Raw genomic sequence first — 18,971 nt, forward strand, 5'->3', positions numbered from 1 at the left:
CTCTCCTGACCCAAGTCAATGGTAAACCCTGTTCGTAATGGAAGTTCCTATATCACCGAAGATTTAAACCCCTCTGTACCCGGCGACGCCCATGCTGCTGCTACAGCTATCGCCACCGCTGCCTCACCCGAGGCATCCTCTGCCTCCATCGACGTGTGCCCTGCCGATATGCCGGTGCTTGATGGCAAGGAATCGGTCGAGTTCCAGATCGGCATCCATGTTGTCGACCTGTTCGACATCCACGCCGCGCGTGCTCAGCGTGGCCACGGACGCCGCTACCAGCTCGTCCACAACAATCCGCTCTTGCGTCAGCTGCGCCGCTCGCCCTCAGCAACCACCGTGGGATCGGCCGAATCCGAGCAGACCGCCGGCGCCCAGCAGCCCCAGCCTCGCGAGGTGGCTGCTGCCGATGTATCGCTGACCGAGGTGCTCGACAGCCTGCAGTATGTGGTCGATTTTCGTCTGAAGTCGCGCCAGCAGCCGCACCTGGACATTGGGCTGATGCGCCGCCTGTGCGATGCCCTGCTGATGACCATGGTTGACGAGGAGGGCTCGTTTCTGAAGAAGCGCCTGTCCAGAGAACGCAAGGTCGGCGTACTTTTTGTTTGGCCAGTTCATCGAAGAGGTCATCGAGTTCCAGCAGTGCGTGGGCGGCAAGCCTGTGGCTGACCTGCGCCGCGCGCTCAAGCTCCACAAGCGGATTTCGGACAATGGCCCTGACGAAGAAAGGCTGGCGGCTGTCACCATGCTTAGGCTCACGCTAGCATGCCTGCCCCAAGGCAACGACTGGCGTGACCTGGTCGACGAGCATGAGCAGCGCGCGCTGGCGCCGATCATCGACAAGTTCGGCAAGATCATCGACGACGACGGCCATTCGTACCATATGCCAGTCACCGGTGGAGCCGTGTTCCCGCCGCCCAGCCTGTACTTTGACCGCACGATCGAGAAGCTCGTCGCCATGTTCCGCACTGACCTCAACAATGGCCTGTCGCCCGAGCAGGTTCTCAAGCACCGCGAATTCTACGGCACCAACGAGCTGCCGCGACCCGTGCGCCGCCCCTGGTGGAAGATTGTCTGGGTCCAACTGACTGATGTCATGGTACTGATGCTGTGTGCGGCCATCGTTGCCACCGCCATCGATGGCGAGTGGAAGTCGTCGATCGTCTTGGCTGTCGTGGTCGTGCTCAACACGATCGTCGGCTCGTGGCAGGAGATCAAGGCCGGCCGAACCCTCTCGGCACTGGAGAATTTGAGCACGCCGCACGCGCAGGTCATCCGCGACGGCAGTCTGGAGACCATTGATGCAGCTGACCTGGTTCCTGGCGATCTAGTCGAGGTCAGCGAAGGCGAATCAATCCCTGCCGACTTGCGACTTGTTTCATGCGCGCAGCTCGAAATCGTCGAAAGCGTGCTGACTGGCGAGAGCATTGGTGTGCGCAAGGATCCAAAGGAAATCAAGGTGCGTACCCGCCAGCTGCCTCTGGGCGACTGCAAAGGCAACGCGTTCATGTCAACGCTGGTGGCTCGCGGTCGTGGCCGCGGCATCGTCATCCGCACCGGTGCAAAAACCGAGATTGGCAAGATCAGTGTTGCCATCAACCGGTCGGCATCGTCGGTGAGACGCACGCCGATCCAGCGCAAACTTGCCCGCCTCGGACTCTGGCTCGTGGTCTTGGCCCTGTCGCTATGCGCCTGCATTGTAATTTGTGGTGTTGCCTGGGGCCGCAAGTTTGTGCCCATCTTCATTACCGGCATTTCGCTCGCTGTGTCTGTGATCCCTGAGGGCCTGGTGGCCGTGACCACAGTCACTATGTCGCTTGGTGTTCATCGCTTGGCACGCCGGAATGCCCTGGTGCGGACCCTTCCGGCTGTTGAGACTCTTGGCAGTGTAACAGTGATTTGCTCCGACAAGACCGGCACGCTGACTGAGGGCAAGATGGGTGCTAGCGAGCTGGTTGATGCCAACGGCATATTGTTCGAGTTCACAAAGTCGACATCGCAGGACCCAAATGAGGGCGAGGTTGTGTATCGCGGTCATGTCAGTAGGCGCACCGCACCGCCCATGGATATGACGCAGACAGAGAAGTATGGCACAGCGGCTGCTGACATGTCGATGGTTGCCAGCGCGTTATGCAACAACGCAGAGGTGTTTTACGACGAAGCCGAGGCTCGGTGGAAGAGTATTGGAGACCCAACCGAAGTCGCCATGGCCATTGCTGCGCAAAAGGCGGGTGTGCGCAAGCGGGAGTTTGCCAGTGCTGATCCGGCTGCCACGCTCAAGCTTCTAGTCGAGAATGCATTCGACTCGGACCGCAAGCGCATGAGTGTTGTGTACGAGGTCCCCATGCACAGTACCAGCGGTGGGTCGACCACAAGACGCTGCCTGCTGGTGGCAGTCAAGGGCGCTCCTGAAGAGGTGCTTTCGAAGTGCACACATCAGCTCACCAGTGCCGCTGGATTCCTTACCAGTGCTTCATCGTCGGAGGACATTGCTCGCTCAGCTACTTCCAATGCAGTATCCCTCCTAGGTAATAACAGCGCGCCGCTTACTGACGATCTTACCGCTGCCACTGGCGAGCACTGCGAGGGCATGGCCGCCCGCGGTCTGCGCGTGCTGGGTCTTGCGGCCAAGGTACTCTACGTCGACAGTGACCTGCCGCTCACTGAAGAGACGCTGGGTGAAGCGTGGGCGGAATGTGATTTGGTGTTTGCTGGCCTGATCGGTCTGATAGACCCACCCAGATCGGGCATCGTCGAGTCGGTGCACCGCTGCCATGAGGCCGGTATCAAGGTCATTATGATCACCGGCGACCACATTGGCACTGCGTCGGCCATTGCTGAGTCTATCGGCATTCTGCAGCCAGACCATGTTGAGAACAGCCGCGCGATTACTGGTGCTGAACTAGACTTACTCTCTGACGAAGCCACCGCTATGCTTGACCCCTTCCCCAGCGTCTTTGCGCGCGTGTCGCCGGAGAACAAGATCAAGATCGTCAAGGCACTGCAACAGACCGGCCACATCGTTGCTATGACTGGTGATGGTGTCAACGATGCAGCAGCGGTCAAAGGCGCAGATATCGGCGTTGCCATGGGCCTCGGTGGCACCGACATCACCAAGGAGGCAGCAGACATGGTCCTTGTCGACGACAACTTCACAACCATTGTGGCAGCGGTTGAAGAGGGCAGGCGCATTTTCGACAACATCCTGAAGTTTATCCTGTACCTGCTCAGCTGCAACTCGGCCGAGATCTTCCTGTTCCTGTTCGCCTCGGTGCTCAATCTGGACCTGCCGTTCACAACAATCATGATTCTGTGGGCAAACATCATTGCCGACGTCCCGCCTGCGCTGTCGCTTGGTATGGACCCGCCCGAGTCCAACATTATGCGCCGCCCGCCAAGGAACCCAAAGAGCGGCATCCTAGTTTGGCGCACAACGCTGGTCCTGCTTGCGCAGGCGTTCTTCATGGCCGCGGTCACCTTTGGTGTCTTTTTGTTCGCTGCCCTGACACCCTTTGGCGTCACTGTGCTGGCAAGCAAGGATGGCACAAGCCCCGACCTCTACACAGCCTCGATCTTCCATCGGGGCAACCCAGAGACCAATGCCGACGAGAACATGTTTCCACATATTGCCGGCGCCCGCTCTGTGGCATTCGGTGTTCTCACCGTCTTGCAGCTGAATCAGGCATTCCTGTCACGCTCTGTGGACCGCAGTTTGCTTGATACGGGGCTGCGTTCCAACATGTGGATGGTCGGTGGTGTGCTTCTGTCGTTTGTTCTGTACATCATTGGCACATATGTACCCAGGCTCAATGACTGGCTCGAGCTGGTGCCACTGGCTGGCCGGCTTGGGTCGTCATTGCTGTTGCCGTTGTGCTGCAGGTCGTCTTCAGTGAGCTCCTCAAGCTGGTGTTGCGCAAGACAGCCACATCCGCAGCCGGTTACGTGGCACATCGACGCAACGCCTCTTCGGCGTGATACTTTCTTTTTGCATACAGAAAATACATGTGGTAATATGCAAACACTCGTACATGTAGCCTCTGATGTATGCGATAGTGGATATCGATGGGAAATAATATGATATTAGACAGATAAAAAGGAAAGTAAATGCAAGTTAGAAAGTATAAACGCTGGGGGATGTGTGTGGTGGGTTTGGTCTACCGAGCAACACTCTGGCGCGGCTGCGGTTGAGGCTGTGCAGTGAATCCGCCCTTGGGAGTCGCGCCGTTGCGAGCACCAGGCAGTGAAGCTGGCGGCGGCACGCTGTTGGGTTTTTCAGCTTTCTGCTGCCTATCCGGTGTCTCTTGGCGTGGCTGTGGTGAGGGTCCAGCCGCACAGCTCTGCGCTGAAGACGATGACGATGAAGTGTATCCAACTGTATCTTCGCCCGTCGATGCAGGGGCACCAGTGTTCAGGCGCTTCATCGGGTGACCAACTGTGTCAGGGCCAGAGCCGCCGTTTGTGTGGCCGTTGGCTGGCGCCTCAGATGGCCGCACGCGCTTCACTCCAGCTGCAGCTGGTGGCAGAGGCGGTCTGGCTGCTGGCCGCACTGTTGGCCGGAACGGTGGTCTAGTGGCTGCGGCCGGTCTGGGGGTTGAAATTGGCCTAGGTGCCCCCACTGGCCTGGGTGCTGCCACTGGCCTGGGTGCTGCTGCTGCTGGCCTCGGTACTGCCACTGGCCGAGGGGTAGAAACAGGGCGCTGCTGCTGCTGCTGCTGCTGCTGGACAGGGCCTGGTGCTGGCCTTGGCCTTGGCTGCAGGTGGTGGCCAGCACCAACCGCTGGCCGTGGGCTAGGTCTCGGCCTCGGTGGCTGCTGCTGGCCAGCACCAATCTTGGGCATAAGCTGTGGCGGAGGGCCATTTGCCCGCTGTGCATTTGGGCTAGCATCCTCTGGCAACGGACTCCACCGGCAGGCCCTTCCGTGCCCGCTCCTGCTCGCGCTCCTGCTGCATTGCCTTCTTTGTCCTACGTGTGCGCTTGTACACGCCGTTCGAGAACTGGCCTTTGTACGCATCGTCGATGGCCCAGTACGACCCCTTCCCAGGCTCATTGCTCGCACGCAGAACCTTGACAAAGGCCTTGTTCAGCGACAGGTTGTGGCGGATAGAGTTTTGCCAGCCGTTCTGCGCGTTTTTGTAGTACGGGTAGTTGTTCATGATGAATGTGTAAATGCCGTTCAGGGTCACCTTCTTCTCGGGTGTCGCATTTATCGCCTGCGCAATCAGAGACGCATACGAGTATGTTGGCTTCGCCAGCTCCAGGCTCTGCTCGGGCGGCGGTGGGGGTGGACGCTGCGTCGACGGCAGTATCCGGACACTGCTAGAGGCACTGCCAGGCGTCTGCGTCTGGGGCTGGTTCGGCTGCGGGCGTGGCTGGAACTGCTTGGAAGTTGAGTTCTGCTGTGGGAAATGTGCTGCCGACTGGGTGTAGGATCCGGTTGGGCTGACGCTGCTGCCGCCCGACCCTCCGCCACTATTCGCGTACACCGGTGGTTCGCCAAACGACAATGGGGCGGGCGGCTTGCCGTCATGACTCAAAATATTTGCGCCTGGAGGTGGCGGGCCAGGGCTGTACTGCGGAGTGCCAATGTATTCTGTCTTCACCACCGGCCGCGAGTACTTTGACTGGCGTGGATGGCCCGGCAGCGTGGGCATCATCATCATGTCTGCGCTCCCGTCCAGTGGGGGCGGCGGAACCGGGCGATTGTACAGGTTCAGCCGCTGTGGAGTAATAGTGCTGACCGGGTACACATCGTGCTGCGCAGCTATTTCAGCCGCAAGCGTGTTGCGGCCCAGAGTGCCCAGCGGCCCGCCGGTCTCCAGGGCTGCCGCTGGGGCTGCCACTTTGGGCAGCAGAAATGAGAACTCGGTATCGCCTATCTGAATCATCATCTTGTGCCGCAGGGTCACCGCCTGCCCGCGCTTGAAGTATTCGTCATCCACCAGACACCCGTTCTTCCCAAACACCTGCAGCTCAAAGCTCTGCGACACAAAGTTGTAGAATATTTTGGCGTGCCGCCGCGACACTGCCTTGCTGTCGCCCAGATCAATATCGACCGATTCGTGGTGTGCGCTTGTCGGGTGGCGCCCCAGCGTCACCTCCAGCGTCCGCACATAATAGCAGAAATCAGGGCCCTCGAGCTTTGCGTATGCCTGGACCGGTGCCTGTGTGCTGTCCATATGCAGCTCTGTTGCGCCATTCTGGGCCTCGTCATCGACTATATGCCGCCGGCTGTGGCTGTTTACTGGCGTTGTGTATTCGCTGTCGAATGTATGGTGTGTCGCCAGCTTTGGCGTCCGCAGAGGGTCTGAGTTTTTGCTCATTTCTGGGGACAATTGGGAAGGAGCGTGTGTAAATGCGCAGCGTATGTTTAGAGATAGTAGAAAAGAGTGAGAAGACAAAGGCGTAGCGAGAGTTTTTTCCCCACCGTCCCTTCAGATCATCAAAAAGAGCAACAAAAAACCTGTCCCAATAGTGTTTAAAATAGTGGCAATAATGGACGAAAAAGCGGACGAGAGAAACAACAAACAGTGGAATGTAAGAGTTCTGGTAAATAATGAGGATGGTATGCGCTTTTGTATTTTGAGCAAAGGGGGAGGAAAATGCGCGGGGAAAGAAGAGGGGGTGGAGCAGGGCAATATTTTGGCTTTGGTGTTTTTTGTTATCTCTTTCTGGCCGACAGCCTGGGCTGAGTATGAAAGAAAAAACAGCACTGTTGCAATTTTTTGAGGAGAAAATAATGGCACGCAATTAACTGCGCAGCCAGGCAAAATCGAGCAGTAACTCCCCTGGCTAGGAATAAGAAACGCCCACGCGTGCACACAAAGAGAGGTTATCGAAAGCAAGGGCTGAAAATCAAGTTCAGCGATGCAGTTAACACAGATGCCTGTGGCCTTGGGGGAAGGGTTTCCCAGACCAGCGTACTATTCTCTGCGAGTCTTGATGCTATACACGCTAGTTGCGATGCGTGCAGCAGAGTGGGGCAATCGCAATCTGGTGTAGAAAGCAGAGGAGGGCGCAGAGGTAGAGGGTGCGCTGGCGAGTGGCAGAAAGAGTAGGAGAATATAAACAAGGCTCAGGCTTGGGAAAAAGAAAACAAACAAAACTCATCTGATCTGCTGCAGCTCGCTGCCTGCGCGTGCTCGGCTGCACGGTGTGCCACCCACCCGCCAGCACATGGCCATCAGCATTTAACAGCAACAATGATTACATCAGGATTAAACACAAGCCGACGTGAAATGAGATGATATTACACTACATAGCCAAGATGGTAGGGGTGCACAATAGCCGGTCCCTCCCCACTCACAAGAGTTTATAGATGGCGCCTGGACCACCGGTGTCTGTGTGATCTTGTGCTCATATCGTGTCAAGTCTGAGAATGCAGTACATCGGGCACACATGGCCCGGCGCACATTGGCTGCTGCACCCGATGGTGTCTACTGGTGTGGAAATGTGAATGGGCCCACCAAACCCGACGTGAGGCAGCAGCACCGCCGCCACTGACTGCTTCAGCAACGAGGTAGTTTCTGTTGGCCGTGTTACCGTATGCCCTGCGCTGTCGCTATCGCTGTCACCGCACTTGTCCGCCATGCTTTCGCCACCAACGCCAGAACCCAGCAGAACTGCAGTAGTTAGGAGTGAATGCCTGATTTTCATTTGATGTTACCTTTGATGAACAAATACACAGCAAAGAGATGATGGCTGTCCTTGTATATGTAGTGGTTAGGTTGCAGGTGCCCCTCCTGCTGTTGAAAGGGTGGCCGAATATCGACAAGTCTCGTCCTCCTGGTCACTTGGCTGGACAAGACACTGGGCAGATCCGCCTTGGGCGTAAACAAACAATGCAAGGCGTCTATTGATCAGTAACGCAATATAATCCACATTTTCCACCTATTCGCCCATTGGCGAACTGCATCCACACGAATATATCCATAAATGTATCATCAGTTCCTCATGGTCATGAGGAATAACACCGGACAACTATTCTTCTCATTCGCTTATCGAAAAATATCATACACTCTTCAAGCCAACAGTCCAGCTATTGTCTGCTGCGCATCAAACCTCAGCGAAACAAAGGCACTGAAATCACACCTGCCACATAATGAGCAAGCTGTGGAGTCTATTTTTCAAAGGTGCGGTGTTGGTTGCGCCCACTGCCACGTATGTCATACCGAAAGCAACCAACGCCATGCATAAGACATTCACACAAACAACCGAATCGCCAGTAGTGACAGACATTAGCTCGACAGGATCATCGTCCTGACGGGTGCTTTTATTTTTGCCCCCACTGTCCACGCGGCTACTGCCTTTTCAGATGCATGACGCTATGCCCAGATTTCGTGCCTGCAACATCCGCACATTCGATAACAACAGTGCCGATGTCTAGCGAAACACCGACTACAGCATATACGCCAACACAAACAACTGTCTTAACCACAGATGGTGCTGAAGGAACAAAGAGGCATAGTATCGCAAGGCATTATCTTACCGCTTTGCTGCCGACGCTCTATTGATAGTTGATTAGTCCAAGAAAGCATTGTGCTTATCGCTATCAGGCTGTCGTTCATGTGCTGTGCTTGACAGATCACGATTCCCACCATGGAAGCGATTCATTTGTCCGCCAAGGGTAAGTGCCTAAATGGCTGGTGTTGATGGGGTGGTTATTCGATAGCTCTTTAGGTCCAGTACCGTAAACATCTATATGTCTGTTAAATATATATGTAATCGATGTAAGCGCTTGGTATGTTGTCGACTCATGCTGTAAACACAACCCCTGTAGCTTTGTTGTTTATTGGACATGTTTGATTATCAACTCGTCTGATACTGACTCGCACTTTCCGCCTACTCGCCCAGCATCATGGTGGAATATGCAGCTGGGTTAATGCGTGGTATATACTTGCATATTTATTTAGCTTTAAGTCTACCAGTGGCTTTAGTGGCTGAAGTCAAAGCACAAGAATGCTGCGATTCACTAGAGGGCACCCAGGTCTTATTCACCATGGGTTTCGTGGTTTTCATTGCTGGCGAGCGGGCTAGTGTCCATGTTCTTTACTCCAGGTGGAATAGGTACCCAGCATTCGCCCTTTTTGCACTGGTCTGGGTTTGGACACGGCAAGCAATCGAGCTTCACGATCAGGCCGCTGGCGACATAGCTGAGGGTGATTATGGCGAGCGTCCACTTCATTCTTTTCGGTATGTAGAAGACAGGGAAGAGGTGATAGTGTGAGGGTATGTAGGGCGAGGTAATAGAGAAAGAAAACCGGCTTGTTTGCAGCAAGTTCAAGGACGAGAAATAACAAAGAGAGAAAATGTGAATGTTGGTTTGTCGGCTAGCATATGCCAATGTAGATGCCGAAAAATGGGCAGCATTTATACTGGAGGCGATTGCCGGCAAATGGCAATTGATCAAGGGCATGTAGCTACATTCTTCCCCAAATTGATTGGTGTGGTGGAATAAAGCGTATACTTTAGGATTCAGCCTCCAATCCTTTTAGCACTTGATAGTCGAGCTTGACAAACTGGGCGCATTTTTCTACTTCCATTGAAAATGTATATACAAGCAAATCAGTGAGTCCAAGCTGCCCAAAAAAAAGCAGATGCCACTTGGGGCGGTTGTCAGATACACGTATCCAACCCCATTCCGCTTCCTTCATTTATGATAAATATGCAGTCAAATACATTTCAATCTAAATATTAATGTCGGCCCAATTCAGTTTGTCGGACAGTTGAGGACATTTGGCGGAATGAAACGAAGAGGACAGTGGTGAGAAAGATTGTTTGCATGTCGCCCAAAATTTTTGACTCGGCAATATAACGGAAATGATGTATTTGGTATGCCGGTCATGAGAGCACGCCTACTCAGCTTTGGACTTTTTGTTCTTCTTGTCCTTGGATTTCTTGTCCTTGGACTTCTCACTCTTTTCCGACTTGTCCTTCTTGTCCTTCTTGTCCTTCTTGTCCTTCTTGTCCTTCTTTATCCTTCTTTTCCTTCTTCGCCTTGGGCTTGCCCTCCTCGTCATTATCATCGTCGGCCTTGCGCTTCTTGCCCTTGTCCTTTTTCTCGGCCTTGTCCCTTTTTCTCCTTCTTCTCCTTCTCCTTCTTCTCCTCCTCAGCCTTTTCCTTTTCGATCTGCTCCGCCTTATTCTTCAACTGCTCCACGGTGGACGTTGGCACGTTAGGCTTCTGCTTGTTGGCACCCTTGGCATTGGCTTTGGTATTACCCTTGTAGAGCTTGCCCTCGTACTTTTGCGCCTCGGTCATGCACGATGTGTGCTGGCGGTAGGTTGTGCCGACAAAATCAACACCGCAGTCAATGCATGAGAAGGACGCGTAGTGGCAGCGCTGAGCGTGCTGATCGAGCTTTGGCTTTTTGATCGTTTCCTGGCACGAATTGCAGACAAAAGAAACCATAGCTGATGATACAGGGGCTTTGGGGGAGGGAGGGAAGTGTTGGTAACAGCAGTGGAGAAGAGAAAGGGCTGGCTTTTTGCGGTCTGGGATGGGTTCCGCTGCTAGACAGCTGAAAAAAAAAACGGCTGTGCAGAGGATGAATCTTTGGAAGTTTTCTAGATCGGACTGATTAATATTACGGGCCGATCACGGACACCTTCGGCTACGTAGGCTATGTTGGTTTACTAGGACATCAATTTAGTGATAGGGGTGAACTTGGTAAAGTGAAGAAAGAAATAATAGGGAAGGGGGATGCAGACGCGACTTACTCCCACGCCTTCTTGATATCCATGTTCCAGTCCCACTCCAGGTGCACGTTGTTGTCGTCGTCGACAAACTTGCCCTTGACTGCATAGCTGCCGCGCGCCAGCATGCCCGACGGCGCCTCGTCGGGCGGGAACTGCTTCTCGTACGGCTCCACATTCGGGCCGTAGCTGCCCAGCATCTCCTCGCTGCGGTCAACCCGAATGCCCTTGCGCTTCACCACCTGCAGGAACTTGAGCCCGGACACCACATCGTGCTGGATCTTGAAGCGGATCGTCAGACTGTACACGACGCCCTCCTTGATCACAATAGTGCGCTTCGACAGTGCCTCGACAGCCGCCGCCGACGACAGGTCCATTACCACGTCGTCGCGGCCGTCAACCTTCAGGATAAGCGCAAGCACCACGACCTTGCGCGGGTCGTCCGACGGCGCAGCCGCTATATAAACATAGACTTTAATGTTTTTGTTGTTTGGAAAAATTGGCAAAACGCAGATGAGGCTCAATGGCAGTAGGGGGTTTGCGAATTCCCTAAGGTCTATGGTTAATACTTACCACCGGAGGCGTTGAGGCCCAGCGACGCCTTCCACTTGTTGAGCGACTCGTCATTGGCGTCCAGGGTCTGGTACTCCTCAAGAGTCTTCTTCTCACCGACCTTGTACCCCTCTGTCTGGGTGGGCAGGAGGTCCTCGTTATCTTGGTGCTGCGACATTGCTGGTACGATGGGGGAAAATACTACTAAGGTGCAGAAATCTAGTTTGGAGAAAAACAAAAAGTAAAAAAATCAAAACACGCAAAAGCGACGGGCAGGTTTAGTCTCAAAGACTAAACAAATTACAGTGGCCGTCACCAGCAGACGGGGGCGGTAGCTGTAACGCCGTGCGGGCTATTGCGCCGAGAGGGAAAAAGATTGGCAACTTTTTTTTTTAATTGTCGGTTGCGCTGTTTAGCCCAAAACACAAGCGGGTATTGTTGCAGCACATGTGCAGCCGAGGGGATAAGTGCAGCAGGTACATTGGGCACAGAAAAAGGTACATTTTGAAGACACAGAAACATGGGGGTGAGGAAGAGCTAGTGCTTGGCGTGAGCCCGGGCCTTCAGCTCCTTGCGCTTCATCCGCATGCGCTTCCGCGCCGACATCTCCCGGTCGTACTTCTCCTTGGCCTCCTTCTCGGCAGCCTTCTTCCGGCGCTCAATGATCTTGTTGCGGTGGGCGTCCTTCTCGGCCTTCTTTTCGGCCTGCAGCTCCTGTTCGGCCAGACGGGTGGAGCTCTTGTCTATGCGCTCCTGCTGGCGCTTCGCCCAGGACTTTGACAGGGTCTTGGACATCATGGTGCGGTTGGTCGGCTTTTTGGCAATCTTCCAGGCCTTGCCCGATACCCGGGTCAGCGGAGCGCTCTTGGGTGCTGTTGTGGTGGACATAAGTTACTTCTGAAGGGCGGGGAATGCGGAGAGGTGGGAATGTGGGAAGAGAGGGTGCGCTTGCAGCACCTTCAGAAAAAGCACAAAAATGAATCGAAGAAAAAAACCTGGGCGTTCTGATCGCGGATCTCCAGATCAGCGGACCTGACTGCTTGGCTGCCAAAGTGGAAGGCGTCAGTGCCCAGTGGGGCTGGTGCTGCATGGGGCACGCGGGATGGGAAGCGGCAAGACAGGCAGAGCGAGAGACTCGCAGCCATCTCTTTGCAACTCCACCCCCTAGCCCTGGGCAAGGAAACAGCGGAAAGAGGGCCCAGGCACAAAGGGGAGTGTGGCGATGTGCAAACACGTCCATTCCGGCACTTTTATTCTAAACCCCTTTCACCTTTCACTACAAAAAACACACACCATAAAAAAACAGGGTACGTAATCTACAAAAAGCAGCAGCACGCATCTCTGGTTCTCTCATTCGCTCCTTACAGACAGCCCGGGAACTTAACAAGCGTTCTTTTAGCACACTTTTATCCCTTTGTTTTTCGCAGAGCATGGATTCGGAAAAGACAACACTGAGCGAGAACCACGCAGAGTACGAGGCGGAGATCATAGAGGTGCTAGGAGAGCTCCGCGAGGCGGTGTTCAGGCGGCAGCCGTCGGACATCTACCAGTTCTGCGCAACATACTTCAACGAGAAGCTGGCGGAGCAGCGCGAGGGCCTTCTGGAGCTGGTGAAAATGAACCCGTCGATCCTGGACAGCGGGCCGGCGACCGCGCACACAGGCGTGGGCAGCAGCCGGGCCACGGCAAGCGAGGTGCCGCGCGAAACGCGGCCGTCGACGCGCGACAGCCAAGAGGACTTCCGCATGCGGCAGGCGTCATCGCACGCGTGGAGCGAGGGCGTGCCAGCCGAGGCAGCAAACGGACTGCTGAATCCGGACTTTAGCTTTGGGGCGGCGATGGAGGAGGACGAGACCGATGAGGCGCGCGACAAGTTCTCGCGCCTGGTGCATCTGCCGCCGAACAGCGCCGTGCAGCCGTTTGCGGGGCGGCGGTTCAGCGTGTCGGCCGAGTCAATGAACCCGACGACGGAGGCGGAGTTTGAGCGCAAGTTTGTGCCCAAGACCGAGTCGCAGAAGCAGCGGATCCGGCAGGCGCTCAGCAACAACTTTTTGTTCAAGAACCTGGACGAGGACGCCTACAGGGACGTGGTGGATGCCATGGAGGAGAAGCAGGTGGCAGCCGGCCAGGACATCATCACGCAGGGCGGCGTCGGCGACTTTTTCTATATTGTCGAGCGCGGCTCGTTTGACATTTTCGTCACAAAGGGCGACGAGCCGCCCAGCAAGGTGGCGACGGCCGGCGACGGCGGCAGCTTTGGCGAGCTGGCGCTGATGTATAACGCGCCGCGTGCGGCCACAGTCCATGCCACCACCGCTGCCACGCTGTGGGCGCTGGACCGCATCACGTTCCGCCGCCTGCTGATGGAGCGCACGTCGCGCAAGCGCCGGCTGTACGAGCGGTTCCTGGAGACGGTTCCGCTGCTCAAGTCGCTGGAGCCGTACGAGCGGCAGAAGATCGCCGATGCGCTCGAGTCCATTACCTTCAATGACGGAGACGTGGTGGTGCGGCAGGGCGACAAGGGCGATGCGTTCTATTTGATCGAGCAAGGAACCGTCCGTGTCATCAAGGCCGACCAGGACGGCGTTGAGCGCGAGTACCCGTCGCTGGACCAGGGCGGATATTTCGGCGAGCTGGCGCTGCTCGACGACCAGCCGCGCCAGGCCACGCTGGTCGCCCAGGGCCGCACAAAGTGCGCGCGCATGAGCAAGGACGCGTTTGATCGCCTGCTTGGCCCCGTCATCAACATTATCCGCCGCGAGGCTGGCAACTACACCCGCATCCAGTCCCTGGGCCAGGCCCATCTGGACCACTAGCTCTTTATTGGATTTATCATTAACAGTTCCTCTCCCGCTCGGCCTCCTTGATCTTGGCCTCCACTGCCCTGACTGCCTCCTGAACGCTGCATGTGCGCGTGATCTTCAGGTCCGCCTTTGGCTGCGGCGACTCGCCCTCGCCGCCGTTAACGACCTTGCACCACTGGGGCAGGAACCCACACAGCGCAGTCACATGCTGTACCACCTCCGCCCTGTCCAGCCCCTTGGCCTCAGCCAGCTTCTCGACCACATAGTAGAACGGCAGGACCGTATGCCGCTCCGCGTAGAACAGGAACGACAGCGACTCGACCAGCGCCGGCAGCCGCCCATGCATGGTACGCGTGGCCGCGGGGACCTCCGCGCTGGCTGCCTGCTCCTTGGCCTTCTGCTTGGCGCGGATCCGCTCCAGCAGGCTCTGTGCGCGCACCACCGGCTTTTCCTCCGCCGGCTTCTGCGTCGGCTCGGGGGTAGTGGGCTGCGGCCGATCTGCTGGCTGGCTCTTTGCGCTGGCCAACAGGTGCTTCAGACGGTCCTTGCTGAATGCCGCCATGCCCTTCTGGCACGGCTGTTGGACCGGCGGCAATGCCACAGGGACCACAGCAGGCACTGTCTCGATATCAAACTCCCTGTGCAGGCCGCTACCGGAGGGTTCGCTGGCGAATCCGCGGCTGACCAGAAACAGCCGGTGCGCCTCTGCGACTCTCTCCATTAGCCGCGCATGGAACTCCTTGCGTCTTTGCTCCATCTCCACCGCCTGCATGGCGCCGGTGACATTGGGCGTCAATACCACTGATGTGACTTTGCGGCCGTCATGGGCAATCTCCACGGGCTCGTAGCTGTAGGCCTCAGGGAACACGCGCATGACCTGCCCGAGCTCCCGCCACCCAAACGTGCGCCTGGCCATGGACTCGACGGCCTTGCGCACGCGGTGATACACCACAGAGCGTGCATTCTGGAACAGCACCGCGTGCTCCAGGCCCTGGAACAGCTCGTCCAGTTTGCGCAGCTCCCGTGGTAGCCGGCGCGCCGGCTGCATTACGAAGCCGCGCGCCAGCTGCTTCACCTCCGACCCCTTATCTGTCACTGTCTCGAAGCTGCTAGCAGCTAATGCTGGCTCGCTAACCGCACTGGGCATGCGTCGCATGCGCAGCTCTTCTTGGATCTCCCGCGTCTCTGCCAGCCGCGCGCCGGGCTTCCCAGCGATGGCCGGACGGCTGTGCAGTCTGGCCAAAAGAGCTTGGGCGCGTGTGTTTAGCGATTTCTTCGGCTCCGCTGTTTCCTCCACCCGCTCCTGGGCCGTATCTATATTGCTCTCGTCCTTGTTGCTCTCTTCGGCCTGCGCTCTGACTGCCTGCGCTTTTTTCACTGTCTGCTTGCGCGGGCTCTTTGCTGTCGGAAAGTACTGTCCGATTGTCATCTTGCGCTTCCGCGCCGGGCTGTCTGGGAGCGCCCCGGTGGGCTTGCGCTTGCGTGCTGGTGTCTCTACAACTATGTCGGGTGTTTTGGCCGTGCGGCTACGTGTGGTCATTCGCCTAGGTGATTGAACCGGTGCCAATTTCGTTTCGCCTTTGCCCGCCGCCGCGTCGCGTGTCTTGCTGACGCGCACAAACGACTTTAACGTTGAGGCACGCGGCTGAACGCTCATTATTATATATGCTGATTTCTGCTGATTTGAATTGGGAGAAATACAGGGAATAAAAAGCATGCAAACGGTGGGGGCATGCCGCCTGTCGTCAACTTCAAGTCTTGTAAACAACAAAATCCAAACGCGCTGCCGTTGACAACTGTGATCACAGGATTAGCATCTCACATATGTTACTTATTATTAAAATCATATCATTACCAGAGTTGCTCTGCTCGCGATGCGAGCTCGGCTGCTAGTCAGCATGGGTTGACACGTCGACAAGAGCATCACGGCGAACCGGTCATTTGAACGTGTCGGATAGTTGTTGGTGCAATAGCGATCATAGATATCTCCCATCTTGATAGCCTGCTGCTGCACGCCTCTTGCGCGGCCTCTTTGTTGCAGGGGTGGTGCCAGAAGCATCGGCAGCAATGGCCGTAGAACGACGGAACCGTTCAGGAATACTGCCTGAATCACAGAGTGACTGGAAAATGAGCCTGAAGTTTAGAACTGCTGCGAGATCGCGGTTCAAGAGCCGAGACGAATAGACTCGCCTGCATTGTGCCATGGCCCGCTTACATGACTCGCTTGTACAGCGGAGAAGGCCATGGCACTTCACAGTTGGGTTCTTCGATCTCTGGTAGGGCCGCGGGTTGGGAACATGCTGGAATGTCTGCTGCTGCAGCCGATGCACCTGCAAATGAATCAGCCGCTACTGCTGCAGTTGCTGCAGTGGCCTCTGTTGCATCCGATGGCATCTTCGCTGCTTCGTGTGCAGCCTTCTTGGCCAATCTTTCGCCCTTTTCTGCTGCTTTCCTTGCCTCTGTTGCTGCCCTCTTTGCTGCGTTGATCTTGGTAACTTCCTCATGTGTTTTCGAAATAAACACCTGCTTGATTATTTGCTTGTCTAAGCGCACATGGCCTGGGATCCATGATATCCGCAGAGGCAAGCATTGGGAGGAGACTTGCCAAGCTGCTCATTCTCAATAAGCTGGCATAGGCGAATGTATGCACACAGATGCTGAAGTGGATTTACCTTGGCATCATAGGCATTGGGGATTGGTGCCAGCTTGCTGTAGATTGCAAGCATCGGTGGGGTGAGCACACTAAGATCAGGGTGCCTAGAGGCAACTGCCTGGCGGAGCTTCTGTGCAGGTGTATAAATACACACTTGACATGCATTATTGAACTCAGCCTTGGACACATTGCCCATTATACTGTGCAGTGTGGTTTTGCGGCTGCGAATATCAACTAATTTGGCCAGAATCCACTGTAGGCAAGTGCCATAGTGCAACACAATGTTATTCTTGTATGCTGTCATCAGCTCGGTATCCACGTATGTCGCTATCTGATTCATTTCGCGTACGTCATGTAGCTCGATATCGCCATTATGCAATAGATAATCATAAATATGGTATCTAATTTCATCACCGAAATTTGCGGTTAACAGTTCTGGCCTGTCCTGGTTAACAAAATCCTCAGCAGATATGGTCATCTTTGCCTTCAGATTGTGGTAAATGAATAAATAAATGGAATGAAAGAATCCCTTTTTCACAAATGTTGCAGGGTCAAAGGCATCATCATCAGCTAGTTGATGGAGTAATATCCATCGTGCAAGCATGTATGTATGCTCTTTGATGATATTGACGCTGTGTACAAATTGCTCTGGGCAGGGCAACATAGAATCGCGGAAGCCAATATCACCAAGTGATGTCTTTATGACAGTAGTGCTGCGGTAATATTCATTTGAGAAATTCAATAGGCAAAGTAAGTAGAGAAATGATGCTGCTCAGTTTTGCTTTATTGCGTATGCATAGCATTAAGAACTTTTTATTAAAAATGATCTGGCTTGCATGGTTCTTGGGATCCTTAGCACTGATACAGTCTCTTGAATCAGTCTATACAGACTGGGTCCATTGTGGCCCAAATACTACCGCTTACGCATGTTCATAAGACAAATTAATTTAAAAATAAACCCACAAACATTGCATGACCGCTAGAAGAGCTACATGGCCTTATTCAATAGGTGCTCATTAATAAATATCCAAAGAGTGTTGCGCAGCCGGTGATGATCACCATGATGACGCCATGGAAGTTATCAGGCCGACCGACAACAAGAGCAGCTCTTGCGCTGAACCAATGGAGATATATAGTGGAGACCTGTGACCACTACAATAACAACTTGTCGCCCTGGTTTCACCGATGAGGTCAGATGCCGCGCAAGATCAAAAGGAGTTTACAGAGCAAGTCACCCAAACTCGCTTTGAAGTTTACGAGTTTTATCTTTTAACCAATTTAAAAGGTTCTAGCGGACGGTCAGACACTTTTTCGGACTATAAAATCGTCATAAAGGTAAAGATTTCACCTGCTAATATGCGCCATGAGCCGGGTAATATGGCTGGCGTTGCTGGTTGCTGCTGGTGCTGCGGTGCATGCACCGGGTACTGGTTCCATCCTGGCTGCTGTGGTGCCTGGTGTCGGGGCTGCTGCTGTTGCTGCTGGGACTCGGCAAACCGCCGCTCCAGGCACGATTCGCAGCAAGGCCGCGAGTCAATCTCACCAAACGGCATCCGCGGTGTAATGACCTTGCGGCAAGTCGCTGCAGCAGAAGCAGTCCGGGTGGTATGCGCAGTCGTTGTGCTTGACAAACACCCCCTCAATCACATTCTGGCATGACCCACACACCAGCTGCGAATCCGCCGACTGCCGCCCATCATTGTGCGCGCTGTGCGCGTATTTTTCCACACAGTGATGGTGGTACTCGCGACCCTCAAAGCACACATATGACCCCTCGTCGAACCGCTGCTTGCACCCTGCACACGCAAAGCAGTCCGGGTGGTACCGCTTGCCGTTTGACAGCTGGAACCGCGGCCCAGACAGCAGCTGCTGGCACGAGTCGCACCGCTCCTCCTTGCCTCGGCGCCCGCGGGCCACGTGGCTTCCCGGGCAGAGCTGACGAACCCGACCGGCTCGACGGCACCGGCGACACCGACACCACTGGCGGAGTCGGCGGAACGCACGGCGGGTGGTACTCCACGCCGTCCTCCAGCACATACACTCCGTCGTCAATCAGCTGGCTGCATCCCCGGCATGTGAAGCACTCGACATGTACCTGCCGGTCGTCCGAAAGCCGGAACCATGTGTCCTCAATTGGCTTGCTGCACCGCGCACAGTGGTTCGGAATAAACCCTTGCACATCGCCCTCGCCCTCTGACGATGATGACGCAATGTTCTCAGGCGCCCGCTGGTCAGGGCTGCTGTCGCTGCTCTGCGCCTGCGCCGCCCA

The 18,971-nt window shown here is 55.4% G+C and overlaps 9 protein-coding genes across 9 annotated transcripts; 4 read left to right on the plus strand and 5 right to left on the minus strand.

The window, feature by feature from the left end:
* Positions 1-943: 943 nt before the first annotated feature.
* DL89DRAFT_206549 (calcium ATPase) lies at positions 944-3,835 on the plus strand (the record flags this gene model as incomplete). Its single annotated transcript, XM_040884097.1, has 2 exons — positions 944-2,447; positions 2,529-3,835. Coding segments are annotated over 2 exons (2,811 nt in total), but the record flags the coding sequence as incomplete, so codon positions are not given.
* A 1,133-nt stretch (positions 3,836-4,968) lies between these two features.
* DL89DRAFT_210835 (forkhead) lies at positions 4,969-5,250 on the minus strand (the record flags this gene model as incomplete). The annotated part of the gene is made up of 1 exon (XM_040884193.1): positions 4,969-5,250. A coding segment is annotated over one exon (282 nt), but the record flags the coding sequence as incomplete, so codon positions are not given.
* Positions 5,251-7,215: 1,965 nt separating this feature from the next.
* DL89DRAFT_268054 (uncharacterized protein) lies at positions 7,216-7,879 on the plus strand. The gene has a single exon (XM_040887775.1). The coding sequence runs from the start codon at positions 7,696-7,698 to the stop codon at positions 7,855-7,857; it is 162 nt and encodes a 53-aa protein (XP_040742751.1). The 5' UTR covers positions 7,216-7,695; the 3' UTR covers positions 7,858-7,879.
* Positions 7,880-7,980: 101 nt separating this feature from the next.
* DL89DRAFT_268055 (uncharacterized protein) lies at positions 7,981-8,688 on the plus strand (the record flags this gene model as incomplete). The annotated part of the gene is made up of 1 exon (XM_040887776.1): positions 7,981-8,688. A coding segment is annotated over exon 1 (155 nt), but the record flags the coding sequence as incomplete, so codon positions are not given.
* Positions 8,689-8,886: 198 nt separating this feature from the next.
* DL89DRAFT_268056 (uncharacterized protein) lies at positions 8,887-9,347 on the minus strand (the record flags this gene model as incomplete). Its single annotated transcript, XM_040887777.1, has 1 exon — positions 8,887-9,347. A coding segment is annotated over exon 1 (191 nt), but the record flags the coding sequence as incomplete, so codon positions are not given.
* A 672-nt stretch (positions 9,348-10,019) lies between these two features.
* On the minus strand, positions 10,020-10,409 carry DL89DRAFT_258110 (uncharacterized protein; the record flags this gene model as incomplete). Its single annotated transcript, XM_040885579.1, has 1 exon — positions 10,020-10,409. One exon carries the CDS (start codon positions 10,407-10,409, stop codon positions 10,020-10,022), a length of 390 nt encoding a protein of 129 aa, XP_040742754.1.
* A 304-nt stretch (positions 10,410-10,713) lies between these two features.
* On the minus strand, positions 10,714-11,423 carry DL89DRAFT_275096 (E set domain-containing protein; the record flags this gene model as incomplete). Its single annotated transcript, XM_040889257.1, has 2 exons — positions 10,714-11,150; positions 11,267-11,423. The coding sequence occupies 2 exons, from the start codon at positions 11,421-11,423 to the stop codon at positions 10,714-10,716; spliced, it is 594 nt and encodes a 197-aa protein (XP_040742755.1).
* Positions 11,424-11,674: 251 nt separating this feature from the next.
* Positions 11,675-12,186, minus strand: DL89DRAFT_268058 (uncharacterized protein). Its single transcript, XM_040887778.1, has one exon. The coding sequence runs from the start codon at positions 12,131-12,133 to the stop codon at positions 11,783-11,785; it is 351 nt and encodes a 116-aa protein (XP_040742756.1). The 5' UTR covers positions 12,134-12,186; the 3' UTR covers positions 11,675-11,782.
* A 489-nt stretch (positions 12,187-12,675) lies between these two features.
* DL89DRAFT_224219 (camp-dependent protein kinase regulatory subunit) lies at positions 12,676-14,061 on the plus strand (the record flags this gene model as incomplete). Its single annotated transcript, XM_040884676.1, has 2 exons — positions 12,676-12,855; positions 13,000-14,061. The coding sequence occupies 2 exons, from the start codon at positions 12,676-12,678 to the stop codon at positions 14,059-14,061; spliced, it is 1,242 nt and encodes a 413-aa protein (XP_040742757.1).
* Positions 14,062-18,971: the final 4,910 nt, after the last annotated feature.

This window comes from Linderina pennispora (genome assembly GCF_002104995.1).
Source record: "Linderina pennispora strain ATCC 12442 chromosome Unknown DL89scaffold_8, whole genome shotgun sequence".
Lineage (NCBI taxonomy): Eukaryota > Fungi > Kickxellomycota > Kickxellomycetes > Kickxellales > Kickxellaceae > Linderina > Linderina pennispora.

Excerpts from the sequence above, each read along its gene's own strand:
- DL89DRAFT_268058 (XM_040887778.1), bottom strand. The coding sequence starts at position 12,133 with ATGTCCACCACAACAGCACCCAAGAGCGCTCCGCTGACCCGGGTATCG.
- DL89DRAFT_268054 (XM_040887775.1), top strand. The coding sequence starts at position 7,696 with ATGGCTGTCCTTGTATATGTAGTGGTTAGGTTGCAGGTGCCCCTCCTG.